At 44.3% G+C, this 20,032-nt stretch overlaps 1 protein-coding gene across 1 annotated transcript in view; it reads left to right on the forward strand.

Moving 5' to 3' along the window:
- Nucleotides 1-20,032, forward strand: part of slit3 (slit homolog 3 (Drosophila)) — a 236,512-nt gene that overhangs the window by 213,854 nt on the left and 2,626 nt on the right. The window contains exons 28-33 of the mRNA XM_053878275.1: nucleotides 2,931-3,028; nucleotides 9,776-9,915; nucleotides 11,749-11,842; nucleotides 12,055-12,192; nucleotides 12,560-12,800; nucleotides 15,376-15,506. Coding sequence (XP_053734250.1) covers nucleotides 2,931-3,028; nucleotides 9,776-9,915; nucleotides 11,749-11,842; nucleotides 12,055-12,192; nucleotides 12,560-12,800; nucleotides 15,376-15,506 — 842 coding nt within the window. The remainder of the gene's footprint in view (nucleotides 1-2,930; nucleotides 3,029-9,775; nucleotides 9,916-11,748; nucleotides 11,843-12,054; nucleotides 12,193-12,559; nucleotides 12,801-15,375; nucleotides 15,507-20,032) is intronic.

The following is a 20,032-nucleotide window of genomic DNA, read 5'->3' on the forward strand; positions in this document are numbered from 1 at the left end:
ATTTCAAGGTCAAACAATGAGTCAGATTTTTATGGGGTGTCTCCCACCTCTCACCCCAACTATCTGGGATAGACGTCCAGTCAGGCCCTTCATAGTGAATATTGCGTGATGAATTACGCCAGCTACACTGTTAAACTTTCAGTCGTAATGACTGCTCATGAAGTTCATGCAGTGTGAAGCTTCATGAAGTTTCATGAATCCATCACAAGCACAATAGTCTTATCTACATCATATCATATCATATATCATATTCAGGAAAGTTTTCTTCTATTGCATCTCTCCAACAGATATTTCATTTTAAACAAACCAAAAAGTTTTTTTTCAGCCCGATAAAATGTAGTCCGGGTGGAGATTGATGGCTCTGCGACATAAGACCACGGCGTAAGCAGGTTTATCGGCTTGTGTCTGGAATGCATAATGTAATAAACTGTTAATCAATGTAGAGATGAAGACTGGCTGCAGCAGCAGTATTGACTCCCTGAGGCTCAGATTCCCGTCCAGACCCTGTTGTTTAAGAACAGAGATGCATAAATTCCAGTTGCCCATGTGACCTGTGGAAGAGAGAATTGGTTTGCGCACGTAAACTCAAGGCCATTAGTTAAAACAGCCCAGGCCCGGGTCACTGACCGGGAATTGTGCTTCGGCTGTTGTGTCTCCATCGGGACGCCGTTAATTAGAATGCATTGAGGAATCAAACAAGCCGAGAACAAAGGATGTAAACAGGGACGGAGCGGAGGACGCGGAGGGAGGTTGACGTATATGAGGTGTGAGGGGGGACACAGAGGAAGGAGGTGAGGAAGATGGAAAACCTCTGAAAGAAAGCAAGGTGGAGCGAAGAGAGTGAAAACAACAAAAACATAAAACGCTGTGGTTTAAAAAAAGAAAAAGAAAGCAGGGAAGGAAGTAATGAAGATGGATGAAGAGGGGAAACGAGAGTCCTCGCAGCTTTGATCAGAGGAAGTGGGTGTGTTCGCAGCCAAGGAGGGTTGCTGGATTGAAATTAAAACGGCCGCCGCAGGGTTCGGCGTAAAGACAGCAGTGTGTGTTCGTGACACTTGATACCAGATCCTGCAATCGTGGGGAGAAGGTGAGTGGTGAGAAGAGCAATGCATCAAGTGTTCCTGGAAAACCGCCGTGTGTTTTGTGCGGCGAGGTGTGTGGCTTCTTTGATGCGGAGCTGCTTTGCAGGTTTGACTTCCTGTAGATCTGATTCATCTCCCGGAGTCGGGGCTCAGCTACGTTCCTCTTAACAATGGTGAAGCATGAGCTTGACTGAGTGCCTTGTTTCATGTCTTATATTAAAGTGATAGCTCACGACAAGACCGCATGGTCTCACATTATGTCCCAATTAAAGGGTCCTGCTCTGACTCTGTTTAAAAGGAAGCCCTGGCTGTTAAGATTCTCACAGGATGGCGGTGTCTGGAGAGTGAGTTTGGCAAGTCTAATGCAACACTAACCCTGCGGGGAGTGAGGTGACGGGACCTGTTGCACTGCAACTAAAGTATGCCGTGAATCAGGGTGACAGTTCTTGGGTCCCTGCCCCTCAGATGACACCTGAAATTGGCCCCCTATTGATCATTTGCTCCCTGGTTATGGCAGCACGAGGGTCCCTCCCCTCTGAAACTAGTAGTCTGGGGAACCACTGCGCCTGATGGTGCTAGAATTGTTAGCTTCCACTGGCAGTTAAAAATATATGCCATAAGATATTTTTTTTGGGAAAAAAGAATACTGGAAGGAAAAAAGTATTCGATGAAAAAAAAACAAAAATTAGTCTGAAGAGTTTTGGTTTGGGTAGCGAAATACCACACTACTGCCTATAAATAAATAAATACATAAAATAAAACTAACTATGATGATAGTCGACTACAACATCTACAGTATCTCTACTACTACGACAAATACTGCTACTCTGGCGATTAATACAACAATGACGACTATGATGACCACAACCACGAGGACGGCAAGTATTACTACTACTGCGATCATGATGATTACTGCAACAGTGAATACTAAAAACAAAATGTCTTGTGTTTCTGCCAGTAGTTTCTTTTCCACTGCCAATGTAAGCCAGCACTGTTGTAGCCCCACACTGGCCGACCTTTACCCCAACCCTGACCCAATATTAACCACATCCTGTTCCACACTGAAATTGTGAGGGATAAAGAAAAAAACATTGTATGAAGCCCAGTCTTGGCTTTCCTGCAATTTTGACTACACTGGCTTCAGTTTGACTTTGTGGTATTGAGATTTAGAAGTCAATATGCAACAGAGAGAAATACATGTCGACAGTTGTGTCACTGGCAATTCTCACTATCTTCTGCTCCGATCTGCCTTTGTTCCATTGTTTTTCGGGGACAGAGTGTGAACTGAATTGACAGTTCACCTCTGGGGAGAGTGTGCTGGGCTCTTTGCCCCCTTGGGGGAGTGGTAATAGTCATAATGTTATAGCTGATTGGTTTATATCTGAGGTTAGGAATGGGCTGCAGATGCCTCGACAAAACAATCTCTGCTTTACACTGAACTCAGCCAAGCAGCGCCGAATGCTCAAGAGTTACATGGAGACTGCTTCTCGCTGGCACCACAGCCCTCCAGCTGGTTTTATACCCATGGTGACGACTCTCAAAAACCCACTGGGGATCCCCTAACAGAAAAAAAACTGCAAACTGTAATCCATCACCAACTTGACAAGAAGAATTGAACCCATGTCTCTGCGGTCCTGGCAGCCCAGAACGTTTCTGTTTCTCATCATGAAGCTCGTTCTTTCTCAGCCGTAATGGAATTAGACAAAAGAAAATCAGGAAGTTGTGAATCACCCAGAGGAAGGAGCTCAGTTTGAGCTGGTTTTGATGTCCGGTCCTCGTCTATCATTAGGAGAACAGTCAGCACGAGAAGGCCGTTCCTGGGCTCACTGCTCCGCTTGTCTCCTGCAGGGTCAGAACTGCGAGATGCCGCTCAACGCCTGCATCAGTTTCCCCTGCTCCAACGGAGGAACCTGTCACCTCCAGCCGGGACACGAGGGCCACTTCAGGTACGACCCCGAGCTCTGTTTTCTCAAGCAAGACTCACTGTTGACTTTACTTAAAGACAATGGAGTCCTTCTATTGAACTTGTGGGTCAGTTGCTGCTCCCCCTGTTTAAAACTCTCTCCGGTCTGCAGAGGGAAGCAGAAAACAAGATTAAAGTGGACGGTCTTGCCCCACTGAACAATTCATTACCCCAGAAAGCAACATGCATTGACCCTGTGATGTGTTTTCCTGACTCTGTGGGTGTGTGTATTTGCGGGGCGACACAGGGGACCTGGACCGGGTTTTGGCTGCTCGTAAATTTTCTGCCGTTGACTTCTTCAACTGCTGTTCTTTTCCACCATGTTGGAATGGAACAACAAGTGAAGGGGTTGATTTTGAGTGTTATATTCATGAAATTCATAAATTTATAAAAAATATATAAGACATACTTATGCTTGGCATAAGACTATCAACCTATTGGGGCAGAGCTTTCTCTTTCTCCAGGAACCTCCTTCTTCTTTTCTGGGGGAATCTGGTCCAGAATCGGACGGAACATTCTCACTGCTCAACTATCCAAGATAGTCAAGTGGACTTAGGTCTTCCAGGGTGACACAGAAGTCTTCTGTCTCCAATGTTTGTTGACACGTTTCCTGTCCTAAGGCGTGACCTGATGCCACAGACAGCGCTGAAAAAAAGACAGGTTGGGGTACTATATGGCATCTAATGCAATGCAGGAATGAGACCTCAGGATCGGTACCTTCCTTCCTTCCTCCCCATCGTGTCCAATCCCCCTTTTAAAAGGTCACACCACGCTGCTGAGGGGAAACATTTGTCTCCATGGAAACACCTATGTGTCAACATCCAACACAAAAGGCTGCATCCTATTGTCGATAGTCAATTTGTGACGCCTAAAGACTGAGAACGTGATGCACATAATGCTGCACAGGAGTCTCTATAGTCTCCAAGTGTCTCCAAAGAGGTTTATATCTCTCCAGTGAACATTGTTGACCAAATATGCACCGTAGAATTGGTGTAATTATTCACTGAATTTAGGTCCAAATATCACGACTTTTACCTGCTGAGGTTTTCCACCTCAGGACTTTGACATATTGAGATCCGCTTGAATTTCCTCCCTTCTCCTGTCAGAATTGTCTCCGAGCCAGTGGAGTCCCTGGCTGCTGTGTAGCAAGAACAAATCTCTGTTTTCCACAGAGGAATCCTAAATTCAGGAGCTCTGTTGAAGCTATTTAAACTGCTCTGACCTGGAATGTCTGGGTAATCCTGCTCTTGGCCCCTCACCTTCTTTATCTCAGAGTACCTCACTGGGAAAAAAGGGGTCACCCGCCGCTGCTCTACATTCATCCTGGGAAGCTGAACTACACGTGTTCACTCCTTTTCCAAGAACTCCCTCCTTCACATTCAAACATTTCCACTCATTCACACCCGAGAGGCTGCCGGGTGCAATCTCAGCGTGTCACTGCTGGACACAGAGCAGCTCCTGCTGTGGACGCCGCAGGTCAGCGGTCACTCAGTAGCACTTCTTAAGAGCAGTCCACAGACTCCGGAGCCGAAGTGGGTTTATTAAAAACATGGTCGTGAGTGAGAGAACGTGTTGAAATATGCTGACCTGAAAAACGAAACACTGGGTTGTGTCCCCACCCAAGCTGTGACAACTGGGTCAGGACTTCGGCTGCTATACGGTCCTGAAGCCTGGATACCTGAATCATCTTGAAACATGCAGCAGAAAATAGCCAATATTTTCAACTACGATTGAAGTTTATTGCTGGAACAATGTTAAAAATGTCAAAGCTAAAGAACATAAAGATCTACCGCCCACCTTTAATTTTCTCCTGTGGATATGAAGTATTTTAAAACTTTACTGGTGTTCAGTTATATCTCACGTAAAAAAAAGTTAGGATGATGTTCCATTTTTTTTTTTAATCCAATATTCTATATATCTACTATAATATAACTACTGTATGTGATTATATTTATACAATGTTGAATTTATTCTCAACAGCAGGTTGAGAAATGAATAGTATGAAATTGAAAAAATATATAGAAAAAAGTTTCCAAAAAATTGCTATGTTACTGTTTAATACAGGGGTTGGACAAAATAGCTAAAAAAGCTAAAAAAGCCTTAAGGTGTTTCCATTGTTTTGTCCAACCCCTGTATTATTTTTTTTTTTAATTTTATCATTATCAGTTAATAACATTTATTTTTATTTTTATTTTTATTTTTATTTTTATTTTTATTTTTATTTTTATTTTTATTTTTATTTTTATGCATAAAGGGCCTTCAAAATGCAGAGAAAATGTTGTCAAAATGCCTTTTATTGTTTCAATACTGAAGCTAATATTATGAATCAAAATATTAAGTCAGTCTAATCTGGTATTTCCCATAGAATGAAGACAATTTTTCATAACTCGGGAACAAAAACAAGAATGTGGTCATAATCTTTCGAAAGTCATCGCCGTTGTCAAATAAACTTCACAGCAGAGTTAAAACTAATTTAAACACGCTACTCCTTTGATCCACGTTGGTCCTTTAAAGTCCCACTCAGGACCATTAGCGGTCTCTTAAGCCGCCGCTGATCTCCAGAGGAACGCAGGTGAACCTCTGCCCGGAGACGTTGCTGGAGAGAAACCAGACCCTGCTGACATTTTTACATGTTTCATAATGAGGGTGGAATATTCAATGAGTCTAATGAGGCTGCGCTGAGAGACGTTCGTCAAACGATATTGTTTAAATGTCAAGGCTGAGACCTAATTGGCGGCGCTACTCTTTGATGGTGGCGTCAGTCAGACTGGCTGGTTCTTTGTGGGAGATTCCATGTTGTCCATTTGGGGGAGAACGTGAATCGTTGCAGAGTTGAAAGTGTTGAAGTTGAAAACAGTGTTAAAGAATGTCTCATCGATCTCTTTGTGTGAGTGATACAGTATGTCAGGCTGGTGAAGCTTCATGAAGCCTCGTTTTGGAGCCGTGGAGATGGCACCTTTGACTTATGAATGATTTGTAGCATAGAGATTCATTTATTTCTGGATCCATCTTGATTCTAGTGCAGTTTTTATCGTGATATTTTCAGTTGAGTTGGAAGGTTGGTGTGGATAGATACTCATGGTCACGAACTTGGGTCGATGCCAAAAGAGCAAGATTGCTGATCCAGGAGAACAAAAGGAGTTTTCTCTGAGAGGTGCTGACCTCTGCCCGCCTGATGCTCCTTCTGTTGAGGTGACGCCAATATCTTCTCAGGATGGTGAGGTGTTCCAGGGGCTCGGGGCAGACCCAGGACACCCTGAAGAGATAATGCAGTCCCCCATGTTTACCTGTGAACTCCATGGGATTCTCACTTTGAATGTGTATCTTTAAAGCCGAACACATTTCCTCAACAGGAATCTGCAGAACATATTGGATACTGATACGGCACTTTTTATTTGCCAGACAACATTTGCTTTGTGGACTCAAGAGAAGAGGCCTCTTTTGGGAAACCCGCGACTATCATGTACAGTGTGGGAAGGGCGAGCCGGTGAGATAAGTGCATGTGTGAGAAAAGGTCTGCAGGGCACCAGACGTGAGATTAGAGCCACTGAGGGTAAAACACAAGGACTGATAACTGCCCCCTCCTGCAGGCTTACCAGGTGCGAGTGAGGACGGCCGGCGAAGGGCTGTTTCTCCGTGATATTGTGTGACATAAAATACTATATTTTTGTGCTGTATGTCACACAGTATCCTCATTTTCAGCTGCTGCTAGACGGTGCTACATGCTTGATAATCTTTGAGCTACTAGAACTAGTGCCATGATACACGGTGTGTCACCTATTGAGCTCCATAAATGAGGATTCATGAAGCTTCATCAACAATTGAGCAGTATCTTCAGTGAAAACTCCACAGGACTTACATTTATAATCCAAATGACCGGCAACTCCCACAGTTGCTTTTTGCCTGGAGTAGCACATGATGATGTTGTCACGGTGTAGTGATGGGGAGATAGGGTTTCATGAAACAGTGTCCTGATTTCAGGGGCCACCAGATGGTACTGTCTGATGTTAAATGTTTGGACCTGTACAACTAATTCAATGAAACCTCACATCATTCATCACTCATCGAACCAAGAGCGTCAACTAGTGGCCTCTGAAAATTCTGACACTTCATTTCATCAAAACAAAAAAACAAACAGATTTTTTGTTTTTTTTTGTAACATTTTATAATAATAATAATAATAATAATAATAATATAGTTTTTTTTAACTAATAATTTCATTAAAAAATATTTTTTTTCTTGTTTTGAAACAAAAAACAAACAAAAATATATATATATGTGTATATATTTTAAAAAAACCATTCAATTTTTTTTCTTGTTTTGAAACAAATATATATATATATATATATATATATATATTTGTTTGTTTGTTTTTGTTTGAATGATTTTTTTATTTCAAAAAAGAAAAAAAAATATTTTTTTTTTAATGAAATTATTTCATATCGTGGTCTGAGTTTTGGCTCTGTCTTGGGACTGACATCAGGTTTATTATAATTGAAGTGCTGTTAATTCAATTTCATTTCAGTCCTTTCGATGCAGCAGCTCAGCGCGGCGCCATATGAGATGGGACGATGGACTCGGCTGCTAATTTCATTTAACTCTAATCAGTCTGTAGCCGGAGGAAACTATTATTTCACTGGCTGGCAAAGAGAAATATTTCATTTAAATGTCATTTCTATAATAGGCAACACAGGGCGAGTGTTTCGTCTGCTCCTGTGAGTTTTTTGCAAACCATTTCAAGGCTGATAAAAGTTTGTTTGGGAGCGTCTCTGCGTGGTTGTCGCTGTCCTCCCTGATGCATTTGTGTATCGTGGTTGACCTTGAGGAGGAGAACATTTCATCTCAGTCAGCAGACTTGACACGCTGGATGAAGCTGGATGCAGAGGTGAGTGTTGGGAGATGACAGGAGTGCAGCTGTGGTCAGAGCGTGCGATACCAAGTTGTGGGAGTGTGATCAAAGGTCACGAGAATAGAAGATGAATCTGAATCAGCGGATCGGAGACAAATTAGTTTGGAGAGGAGGGAGGAAGATAAATGGACGGGAGGAGGATGAGAAGCCTTTGATAACCTGAGCAAAAGGACCATGGCAGCAGAATCAAATTCCAAATCGAAATGTTGTCGAGTATATCCAAGGCACATCTCTAATTCTGTTCTGTGAGTCAACCCACTGGGTTAGTAACGCACTGTTCTAAAGCATAATGGCCTCATGACTGTGGAAAAACTCTGACATTTATTCATATGCTAAAGGGGATTTGGGACTGTGATGAAGCTGCTGCCTGGCAACGGATTGCATTGGAAATGCTTGAGTGATTCATTGTGGCCAACAAAGGCCTCCTACGTGTCGGAAAGTTTGGGTTCCATATCGGGACGATGGTCGTGTTGCAAACATGCGTGACATCGCGTCAAGTTTGATGCTATTTTGTTTTGCTATGTGAGTGGAATTTGTTCACTCCGAAGTCTGTGGACATTTTGTTTAATAGACCTTCTAAAAATCTTCTGACATCATGGCGAAAAAGGTTTTTATTCGTTTTTTCAATAACCATTTTGTCACTATTACCAGGGTGTTTTTTCATGCGTTTTTTGTAAATATTTTGATTTTCATCTTGGAAAAACACGTAGAAAAGCACGTAGAAATGTTGCAACTAGTTCCTGTTTCTGTCTCTTTAGTTCTGTCTGCTGCTTTGCTGACTTCCTGTGTTAACTGCCGCCTCCTCACTTCTTGTACACAGAAAGAAAAATCTGTTAGCCCATTGCTAGCCCAAAACACAAACAGCGTCATGGTTTTTCACTTTTATCTTCCGATGAAATGAAGTTACCCCAACAAACATAATTTTGGGGGTCTATATGAGCTGTTGTCTAACACGCAAAGCTATTTTTAGTTACCACTGACTGAATGGCAGGCAAGTAAGTCACATTGTACTCTGTATTCTTCACTTGTATTGTCATGGATTAAAAAGAAATCTGGACTCAGGTGACCTGTAAAATGCAACAGTCATTTTAACCTTTAAAAGCTGGCGGACCACTACATTGTACCCCAGCAGCAGGTGCTTCACTTCCGGTGCTTTTCACTCTCAGGCTTTTGATGTTGTGAATCAAAGCAGGAAAACACAGAATCTTCATTTTAAAAGTAGTAAATCAAAGTAATGTCTGGCATCTAGCTCCATTAAATACAATGCACACCTTGACAACAACAGTGCATTTGATCAAGCAGTAGACAGAGGTCCCCTGACAGTGTGAGGTTATTCCCATTATAGTCACCAATGTGGCAGTTTGTGTTTTGTCCTGCTTCTCCTTGCTTTGTTTGAAAGTGTTCAAACCATTTCAGCTTTGGTTTTTGGATCCCGTTGTTGCTTCTTTGTATTGTCTTCCGTCCATCCCTTGTGTCTGCTCAGCGCCACCCAGCCAGATGAGTGTTATAATGGGTTAATATTTTCCCACTAAGTACTTCAAGCTTCTACTTTTTATATTATCTGTCTTTTCAATATATATTTCTTTTCTTTCACAAATGCGTATTAATCCTTGGATTTGGTTCTGGATATCCAAATATTGCTCTTCAACTGCAGACAAAAGCAGGTGTTTATCTTCAAACCTCTAATAAATATTAGTGTTGTCTGAAGAGGAGAACCATCAGACTTGACTCTCCAGAGTAGTTTTCAAATACCTTCAAATTCCTTCATGCTCATGTACGACCATGGAGCAGATGACTGAACAGTTGGCTTTGTGTCTGCAGCTGCGTGTGTCCGCCAGGCTTCGAGGGTGAACGTTGCGAGATCAATCCAGACGACTGTGAAGACAACGACTGTGAGAACAACTCCACCTGCATCGACGGCGTGAACAACTACACCTGCGTCTGCCCACCAAACTACACCGGTACGAACACACTCAGTCTGCAATCTGTTTGTGCCGAACCCTCGGAGAGTCTGTGAGGGCTTACCACAAACACACAATGAAATTTTCCACTCTACGGCCACGGCCAGCCTCTCCACCGAGGCCTGGAACTGCTCCTGCAGCAGGGTGAAGGATCAATCATGGCGGAGAGGAGGGACCGAAGAGATTTCGAGAGAAGAGGGACAGAAACAGGGCTGGAAGTATCAAGTTAAAACTGAATACATGGAAGGAGTAAAAGAAAAATGCTGACAGAGGAATTGCTTTTTTCATTCTTTCACACACACAAACACACACAGCTGGTCCCCTTTGACACTGGATTTCAGTCAATACACACACACGCTGTGTCATTATCATTGTTGGCGGACAGGAGCTTCCCACACTGGCGGCCACCTCACCACATCCAGCTGTCCCACATACACGCGCAGCTGGATCCCTTGGCGCTGAAGCTGCACTCAGCCCGGTGAAGCGGCTCGTAATCATCAGGTGTCACATTAGAGGACGGTCCTCTGCTGGTCTCTCTGCTTTCTCCAAACTCAGCACCCTGAGCTGTCACCTCGGATTTGGTCGGACGAGGGGGGGTAGGATAAAAAATAAAATAAGACCACGCGACCTTTGAAACGGCTAATGTAAAGTTTCTCCGGACCGCAGTCTAAATGAACTGGACAGGAGCCTGAATATCAGCAACAAATTAAATGTCAGCCTGCCTCTTAGGTTAGAACCATGGAGAGTTGCTGCTGTTTGGGGTTTTGAAACAAAGGGAAGGGCAAAAGGTGATCCCGACCATGATGGACCGCCACAAACAACCGTGAAAAAGATCAGCAATAACATTTGAAGCCGGTGGACTTATGTTTGGTTCATGATCTGGACATTGCTACTGAAAATTAATAGCAATGTAAATAAAAATATTGTAGTGTGGAAGAAGTTGTGGCGGATAGAAGCCTTATTTTGACCTGGAAACTACTGACTACCGACTTTTGCCCACATATTCTGACTTCACTCCGATGGTGTCGGATATTGACCGCTGTTAAGTGGACTTTTTCGTCCCAGGGTGACACAGAAACTGTTAGCTGTTCACACATCAGGCTTTGAACTAAAGCACGTTTCCCGTCCGGCTGCATTTCCTGATGCCGCACTGTCTTAGATGCAAAAATGGATGAAGCCCATAGGTTCCAGTTTTGACATACAATTTCATGTCACATGGTTCTTATAGCAAGCACCTCATGCGGTCATGAACTCTCATGAACCTACTTTTTCTATGTTTCTCCACTAGGGGGCGTTCATCCTGAAACACGATCTGGTTTTCCTATGTTTATTGAAGATGTTGGAAGGATGTAATACTACTATAGGTCAATATTGTTTGGGCTCAGTGATAAACTGGTCTGTAACCAGGCCTATCTTCCAAACAGTGAGCGATGAAATAGACCACAATATTCCTAGACTGTACACAGACTCCAGCTGGTTGCAATACAAGACCTGTACATCTGTGCCCCACAGCCTGAGTGAGTTCCATGCTTCTGGCTCAGTTGATCCCAAGAAAGAGGGTGGGAATGGGTCAGATTAAACCTGGAGCCTGACCTCTCAGCCCTGTCTTCCTCTGTACCATCAACTTGCTGGTGTGTCTCGTAGCTCCTCTGAGAAGCAGCTGATAAGGCATTTCCATGCCTGTGCTTGTGTTGAAACACACCTCTGGTTGTGCTTCTTCCTTCTCTAATGTAGACTCTATGACCGAAATGTCTATCCTCTGCATCTACTGCTTTTGAACTGGAACTCTGGAGCCTTTAAAAAAAATGATTATGTTTTATTTTTTACACCCAGGCGACCTGTGTGATGAGGTGATCGACCCTTGCCTCGGTGGCTTTGACCCCTGTCAGCATGATTCAAAGTGTGTCCACGTTGGCCGTGACTACAGGTGAGTTACGACTCCTCTAATATGTTCAATAAATCAAAGAAGGTTTTTATTTACCATCCCTCCGAGCACGTGTAGTAAAACAAAAGGTTAAAGAAGCATTAATCCCAAAGCACACAATGTCTGTTTACTGAAGCTGCAGCGGAATAATGTTTAACCTTCTGTATCTAGAATCAATCTGCGCTGACAGTAACCTCCTTCCTGGCTCTCTTCAGGTGCGAGTGTTTACCGGGTTATGTGGGCCAACACTGCGAGCAGGACTACAACGACTGCCTGGAGAACAAGTGTCAGCACGGCGCCGAGTGCGTGGACGCCGTCAACGGCTACACCTGCATCTGCAAGGAAGGTTTCAGGTGAGAGTTTTCCACACTCACACTGGTTCCTGATCAGACACTCGATGGTGTGTGTTGAGCAGATGCACCTCCATGTGGTTCATTACAGCACAGACAGTAGAGAGACAGATTCATCACGGGGGACAGTCTGGATGGGAGGGAAGCGCCCTCCATAATTATGTTGCAATCCACAATAAAATAGACATAAAGACTGGAGAAAGTGAATTAGCAGCCCGACAAAATGGCAGCAACAAAAAGATTGACGCTAGAAAGCGGCTTCATCGGTTTGACATTTTACCTGAATGAACCGGGTGCAGTCCTTTAACTTTCATCACGGGCTGTGAGATATTCATTATTCCTCTGTTTGACCCCCCTCACCCACCCACAGCGGGCTGTTCTGCGAGAATCCTCCGCCAATGATCCTGCTGCAGACCAGCCCCTGCGACCAGACCGACTGCCAGAATGGCGCCCAGTGCTTGGTGGATGCTGGAGAGCCAATCTGTCGCTGCATGCCGGGTTTCTACGGCAACAAATGCGACAAAATGGCCACCGTTCATTTCCTGGGTAGAGACGGATATGTGGAGCTGCCAGGTGCCAAGCTCCGCCCCCCGGCTCATATCTCCTTTCAGGTGAGATTAATGTGAATCACGTGTGTCCTATCTCGAAACCCTCTCGCTTTGCCGTTCATAAAGCTTCCTTAGCAGTGTTGCCACAGTTACTTTGAGAAAGTAATCCGACCACAGATTACTGATTTCTCCCTCAAAAAGTAACTTAGTTACTTAACAAATTACTTAAATTTAAAAGTAGTAAAGTTGGATTACAAGTTACTCGTCAAGTTACATTTGGCAGCCGACTACAGCTCTCATTGCCTAAACAATATCTTTTATGTCAATTTTGAGGTTGGAGTTCTTGGGGGTCTTTTTTTTTTTTTAGCACAATCATAAAATATATGAATGTTTTGACACACTCTAGCCCATTGAAGTGAAAACCACACACAAAAAGCAACAAGAATGAAAAAAACCAAAGTGATAAAGTGTCATTTATATCATAAAATGTAGGGAATATCCCATTATTATTATTATTATTTTACCACCTGGATGCAGTAGTTGCTCTTATGTAGCTGCTGTTACTCGCCTGTACGCTTTGTTGCACCGAGGATCATTTTATTTCTGACTTTTGAGAGAAAATGCATCATCAGTACATAACATCAGTACAGTTTCTTCCTGCACCAAAGAAAAAACAATCTATAAAAGTCTATAAATCTATCATACGTGTCATTTATTTTGTTCTCTTTAACCGGTGAATCTGCGCATCGGTGGACCCTGCAGGGTTAATACAGTCAACTATAGCAGACAGTAGTGGCTGTATTTTCAGCTAGAAACATGCATCTCTCTCCTCACGCCTGTTATTTACTGCCATGTAGCGGGCAGCTTAACACCTGAGTTGCCCACGTGTTGAAAACGTGACTGACGTGTCCCGCAGACAGTTGTAGAAAACGAATGGTAATATTTCGCTTCCCGACGATGGCAACACACAGTGACTTAGATAAGTAACTTTACTTTGATGACTTTGTTTGAAATAGTAACGCGTTAGATTACTGAAAAAGATGACTCTCTGGGTGTCATGCCACGGTTCCTTAGATTCTGAAAGAGGTGGTCACGGTTCCTGTGGGGGATACTGACGTCAAGGCCAAAACAAGTCTGCATCAATTACCCTGTTTCTTGAACTGTTCATACAGCAGGTCTGCCCCAATAAGGCCTGTATCAAAGTCCGGTTCACATTGCTAGTAGTGAGTTGGACTCACATCTAGTGATAGTCGGAGCCTAGTACAGCCAATACTCTGGAGATGGTCTTCAGTTTGTTGGCCTTCCTCTTGCTTTTTTGTGGACGATATGTTCCTTCAACTCAGAGTTCGAAGCGTGAAGGAGCCCCTTTAAACCCTGGAAACCCTGGTTCTTTTCAGTCAGACAAGGGGTGGAAGATCTTGCCCACGTTACTGGTGCGATGCTTGCCCCAGTGAAGAAGAGCGAGATCACTCACACCATCACTCCTCTGTCCGAGGTCAAGCTGAGCCAGACAGCTAGGTTGATCTGTGGTCCTACTCTCACCTTTGGTACTAGACTGTTGGTAGTGACCAAGTGGCTAGTTTTCACCACAGGGTGGCTGGAAAGGAGGCTCCTCCACACTATTTGTGCTGGCCTTTTACAATGTCTCCTACCTCACCAGGACAAACTTCTTTTCTTAGAGGTGTCGCATCTCTACTTCTTTATGTACGTCTCCTATAAATGTAGGAGAACGAAGAAAAGGTGACTCAGATATTTACCACCCACTTGAATCCGAGTGTGTCAGGAGCTCTGTCAAGTCAACTCCGCCAAAAGGACCTTGAATCGTAGAGAGCGAGCGAAAAAAAAGCACTTCATAAATCACTACATGGTTTCCACTCACAGCAACTCCATCTCCATCCACTTGGTTTTGTTTAAATCTTACCTCAACGGTATTCTCTGGCAGTGCTCCTCCGCCGGCCCGCCCCCGTCTCCTCTCCCACAGCCTGTTAGCAGGTGTTGACTTGGCCTTGCTCCACTGAAGCCAGAGCATTAAGTGTTTGGCCCCTTGGCCTCATTTCCATTCGCTAGTTAGCTGGTGCTTAGCAGAGCAGGCGCGACACACACTCGGTGTGTGTCAGTGACCTTGTTTGCGATTTAGCCCTGAGGCCTATTTTTGTCTGGGTCTTGAGCGTTGTCATGTATATTACTGTGATATATATATATAACATCGATAGGAAGTGAGTTTGACAGGTTCAGTTCTTCATCGCCCGTCTTTGTCTCCCGACTTTCATCCAAACTGTGTAACTCAAACAATTTGGAGAAAAGATCCTCAGTAATGACTCTATCATGTTTGACAATTAAAAGCATTCAAAGTAAGGCTTCATTATCTAAACAGCCACTGCAATTAACGTTGTTTACTCTGAATGAGAAACTGCTTGTTTGAGAGTATTTGGGAGTTTGTAGTGGCATTAGTCACACAATCTGTCCGTGTCTGGGAACAAGCTCATCTACCGAATGATTGAATTAAAGCGAAATCCTGCCAATTGTGCGGCGCTGTCATCCAGCACGGATTTGTTTGAAGAGTCATGCTGAAGCCATTATCAAGTCGATAAATTGTTTTTGTGAGTCGGAATTCTCTGCATCTCATATGTCTCTGTAGGTGGCGACAGATAAGGACAATGGGATTTTGCTGTACAAAGAGGACCACGACCCGCTGGCGCTGGAGTTGTACCAGGGACACATTCGGCTCATCTACGACATCGCGACATACCCGCCAACCACGGTGTACAGGTGGGGCTTCAGGGCACGTCATATCTGCTGCTGTTTTCATGACTGTCAAGAATGTGATGGGACATGTTTGGAAAGCAGGATATTTAATGGGATGCTGGTGGGAAGACGAGCGCGGTTTCCAAAATAGAAAAACACCACAAATATTTTCGAATTACAATGAAGTGTTACTCACTGCTTCGCAATCCGCTCGCATATGAAAATGCACAACCAACACATATGATGAGTCAGCCAAAACACAAGGATTTCAAACCCAACTTTTCAAGAGTCCGTCAAAGCTCAGGTTGAAGTCAGAAGTCTGAACGTATCTGATGTCAAGTGGACACAAAATCACAGAACCTGGTGGCACGAGTCTGAGATTACAAAGATACGTTGAAGAAGGAGTTACCAGTTCAGTTTTATTCCTGGAGTGAAATGCTTTATGAAGTTTTTTCTTCCTTTTCTCACCCGCTCAGGCCGTGTTCATGCCAAAATACAATCCTAGGGTGACACCAAAATTGTTACATCAGCCTTTGAACTTTGCACTTTTCCCCTCATGTGGCACTTCCTGTTGCCATAGACGACACTTCAACTGACTATTCAACATGCTAAAAAAACCTTTGAGGGAGCCTTGACAAACAATGCCGTGTCACTTCATATAGTACTTCATGTGGTGGTGGGAGGGGAACCATTTGATTCAACATGCAGTGTCAACATGCAATGCAGAAGGCTTCTGCCCTAGAGTCCACTAGATGACAGTCTAGATGTGATGCTTCTCGCAAGTGAGAAAGTGTTACTCCTTGCCTACTTTTCCTGTTATCTCTAGTGTTTTCCCACTAGAGGGCGTTCATCCTGAACTACGAACTGAATCCTTGCATTGCCACTAAGAGCGGCACTGAGTCGGATAAGTGATGCGTCCAGTTGCCTCATTATTGATAGGAATGGTTGAATATCTGCTGCAGCAACAAATCTGAGGACTTGTGACGTTTAGGATGCGTTGGGTGATGGTAGTAAATAAAATATGACAGGAAAATATATATAAATATATCAGGAACTCTGGGTTATAAGGAGGATGAGGATTTTTTTTGTCTTCTTATGAACATAATGTCTCTCTACTCACGTTGCGTCTTAGACTTGCCCTGTATGTCATTCAAATGACTTGGAATTGAATCAGTCTAATGCAATAAACTCACATGTCTTCAATGTGACGGACAAGTTTGTGAACTCTCACTGTACCGATACCTAAAATCAACATTCATTGTGGGAGGTTTGGTTTATGGTCATTGTTCAAGCTCTCTTGGGCCACAAATAAATACAGGGCGGCCCAATTTGGCCCACAGGCCTTAAATCTGAGAGACATCTAAGATGGCAGGTCACTGTGTTCCATTTTGAGGTCTCATCTAATACTTCGCTAATAAGGAAACGTCAGGATGGAGATGGAAAACTTGGTGTGGTAAGGACAGATGGGTCGGCGGAACACTTGTTGTCTGGGTAGAAGGAAGAGGACGAGCTGAGTGATGGGCGTATAAATAGAATGAGTGATAGCCAGAAAGAGAGAGCGAGACGTAGATGAAGAGCCAGCTGGTAGAGGAGGAGGAGGAATTCCTGAAACAAACTGGATAAAGAGATAACAAGGTAGCACGGGTTGCCTGGCAGAGGAGGAAAGGAGGAGGGCTACAATGGATGGTAGGAGTGAAAAGGACGAGGTTGAACAGGAGGAGTGATGCACGAAGCGGGGCGGAAGTCATTGTGGAGGAATGGTATGGATGAGAGCAGCGCACCATGGAACGAGTCAGGAATGATCCTGATCTGTTCTCGCAGTGTTGGGCTAAATTAGGACGAGGTGCGGCGACGACAGGGCCGTGTCCCGGGGAGCAGAAGAACAGCAAAAACCACCGCATCACAAGTCTGAAATCTTTGTTGTGTTTGACAACCTGGACTTCATCGCAACACACATGTTTTTTAGACGTGCCATCTTTTGATTGCGTGAGTCTGGGAATTGCTAATGGCCTTAATCTGGAAGCGTTTAGAGCGTATGGCCAGGGATGGCATCGGAACAATCCCAGCCCAGCGGTTCTGAGGATGGCACTGTCCGTGTATTTACTGCGGTTTTTCATCTGACGGCCAGGGAAGCGCGCCAGGCCCTTGGATGTTTGCAGGGAGATCCAGGGGGTTGGTTATCTCGGGGTTTGAAGCCACAGAACAAGGGCATTACGTCGGAGACGTTTGTCAGCGTGAGCAGGAATGCAGCGGCAGAAACACCAGAGTCATGCTCTCGAGGAGATCAAATGTTTGTCAACCTGGAAAACATTTCATCCGCATCCAGAATGTTCGATGGGGTACATGCTGAATGGATTACTGTTAAGCGTAGAGAACAGGCTGGCTCAACGTCCAATCTGTGAACAAGCTGACTTCACAGAACCCAGATTTTCTCCACTTCTCCCGTTAAATCAAGCAATTTTTCTTCATAAAATGTGTGCTTTCGCTTTCAATAACTGTACGTGATGTAAAGTTTAAATGAATCTTGTCGGACCAAGAACATATCCAGGTGGTACGCCATGTTTGATTCCCGTTCTCACTTGACTGCTTCACAAGTGGAAAGGATTAAAGAAGTGTTTACATTGCAACCTAAGAATGTATACTAGAGGGTCAGTTACAGAGCCCTGGGGTGCACCCACTTTCTGTTTATTTACATTGAATACTTGATGGGATTTTACAAAGCTAGATCGCTACATCACTTCCTGCTTCATCAGAACTTGAAACCTTATACTTCCTGCCTCAGCAGAGGTCCAGGTTTGTTTTGCGGTGGAGTAATAGCCCTCACATCTGACCTGAATCCATTTACAGGGCTGTGGTCAGAACACAGAGACGCGCCTCGGACGTCACAGGTTTAAGATGCGAAAAGTGAAACCATATAGCTCTGAAACAAGGAGCGGATTCACTGGTGAAAGGAGCCGACCGCTTTATTGAAACCCGAGCAGGAAAAAAAGGGAAAGAAAACAAGTGCTGTTCCGCAGCTGCCATCTCAATAGTGACTAATTGAGGCTGCCGCGCCAAAAGCCTGTCTGCCCTGCATCACCTTAATCACATCTGGCTGCTCCACACGCTGGGACACACAGGTCACGTGAATGTTGTCCTTAAATATGATCTCAGGTGTGTCCATGTTGTGTAGAGTGTCTTAAATTGTTATCAGCAAACAGCTGCTTTCTCCTCCAGATCCCTCTGTGACTGGGATTCTGTTGGAGAAGCGGCTTATGCTGGAAACAGTCGGGGGATCAGGGCCCTGTAATTCAGCTGGGTGAGAGTTGACCCACTGTGAGTCTGTGAGATGACCACAGCTCCACACGCTGACTGCTCCATATTTTAAAATCAGTCATGTACTGCCACCTTGTGCTCATGTCCCTCAACAGCAACCCACTAGTGGGTCTTCCTCAGTGGTTGCCAGAGCAAGTCAGCCTCCTCCAACTAAACCTACCTGGTCACTCCATTACTGGCGAACAGCCAGGTAAAGATATTCTGTGCACTTCAGGCACGAGTTGCGTCCCAAAGACCCAAATACAGAGGCCACGTTCACATCCGTCTTTTCCAATCTCATCATTTTTTTTCCTTAAAAACTAAGTGTTAAGTAAGTTTAAATAAGTATAACCACTCAATTTTATCCACTCTGGCACCTGGATTCAAAATGTTTCTGTGAGAGAAAAGTGTTTAGGACCAACTCCCCCTTGTATGAATGGGACCCCAACATCACTTCATGTATTACATGAATGACCTTTTTGAAAAGGGAATGTCTGATCTGCTCTAGGTTCCAGGTTCCACCAAAACATTCTTCGCAGGAATGACCACTTTATCTTGTTGGTGTAACTCTGGTTCTGAATTTGAGTAGCTCATGCGAATCAATCGTCATTTGAGCCAAAATCAGAGGTGCTGATCCTCATCCCTGTCCTCTCAATGACTGTTTAATTCTATTTATAACCTCGAATTGTTGATGATATTTTGGAAAAGACCCTTTTAAAAGAGCCAAATTCCCCCCAAAAAGTGGCTTCCCAAAGGCTTAGTTGATGGTCAGTTCCCTTCGTCTGTGGCACCGGTCCAGAACTCACATCACAGCCTCATTCGCTCCTCATGTAACATCACTGTAATTACAATGCTCTTTACACAGCTGTCAATCACAGCTGACCCCGCGCTCCTGGGCGACGTATCCCCCGAAAAGCTCGGAGACAAAGACCAGCATTGTCTGCAGCGAGACCACCGGGCGGAAAAGAGCGTCCCTCCTTTTGTCCTATTTGATGTTCTGCTTGTTTTCTGCGACGAGTAGCGGGAAGACGGGGGAGGCCACTTTACCACCCCTACGTCTACCTCGCTCTGGCGCGCCCCTGCTCCCTTGAGCGCTCGCCGCTGTGCCAAACCACTGTCTCTATAGCTGTCTGTCTCCCCTCCAGCTCAAACCACACAGCCACTCACTCTCAAATGAAAACACACACACACTTAATTCCCAGGGTTAGACGGGGTTCAACAGGTCGCGATCCTCCTGACTTTAACCTGAGTGTGTG

Source organism: Synchiropus splendidus, chromosome 11, assembly GCF_027744825.2.
Source record: "Synchiropus splendidus isolate RoL2022-P1 chromosome 11, RoL_Sspl_1.0, whole genome shotgun sequence".
In the NCBI taxonomy this organism is placed as follows: domain Eukaryota; kingdom Metazoa; phylum Chordata; class Actinopteri; order Syngnathiformes; family Callionymidae; genus Synchiropus; species Synchiropus splendidus.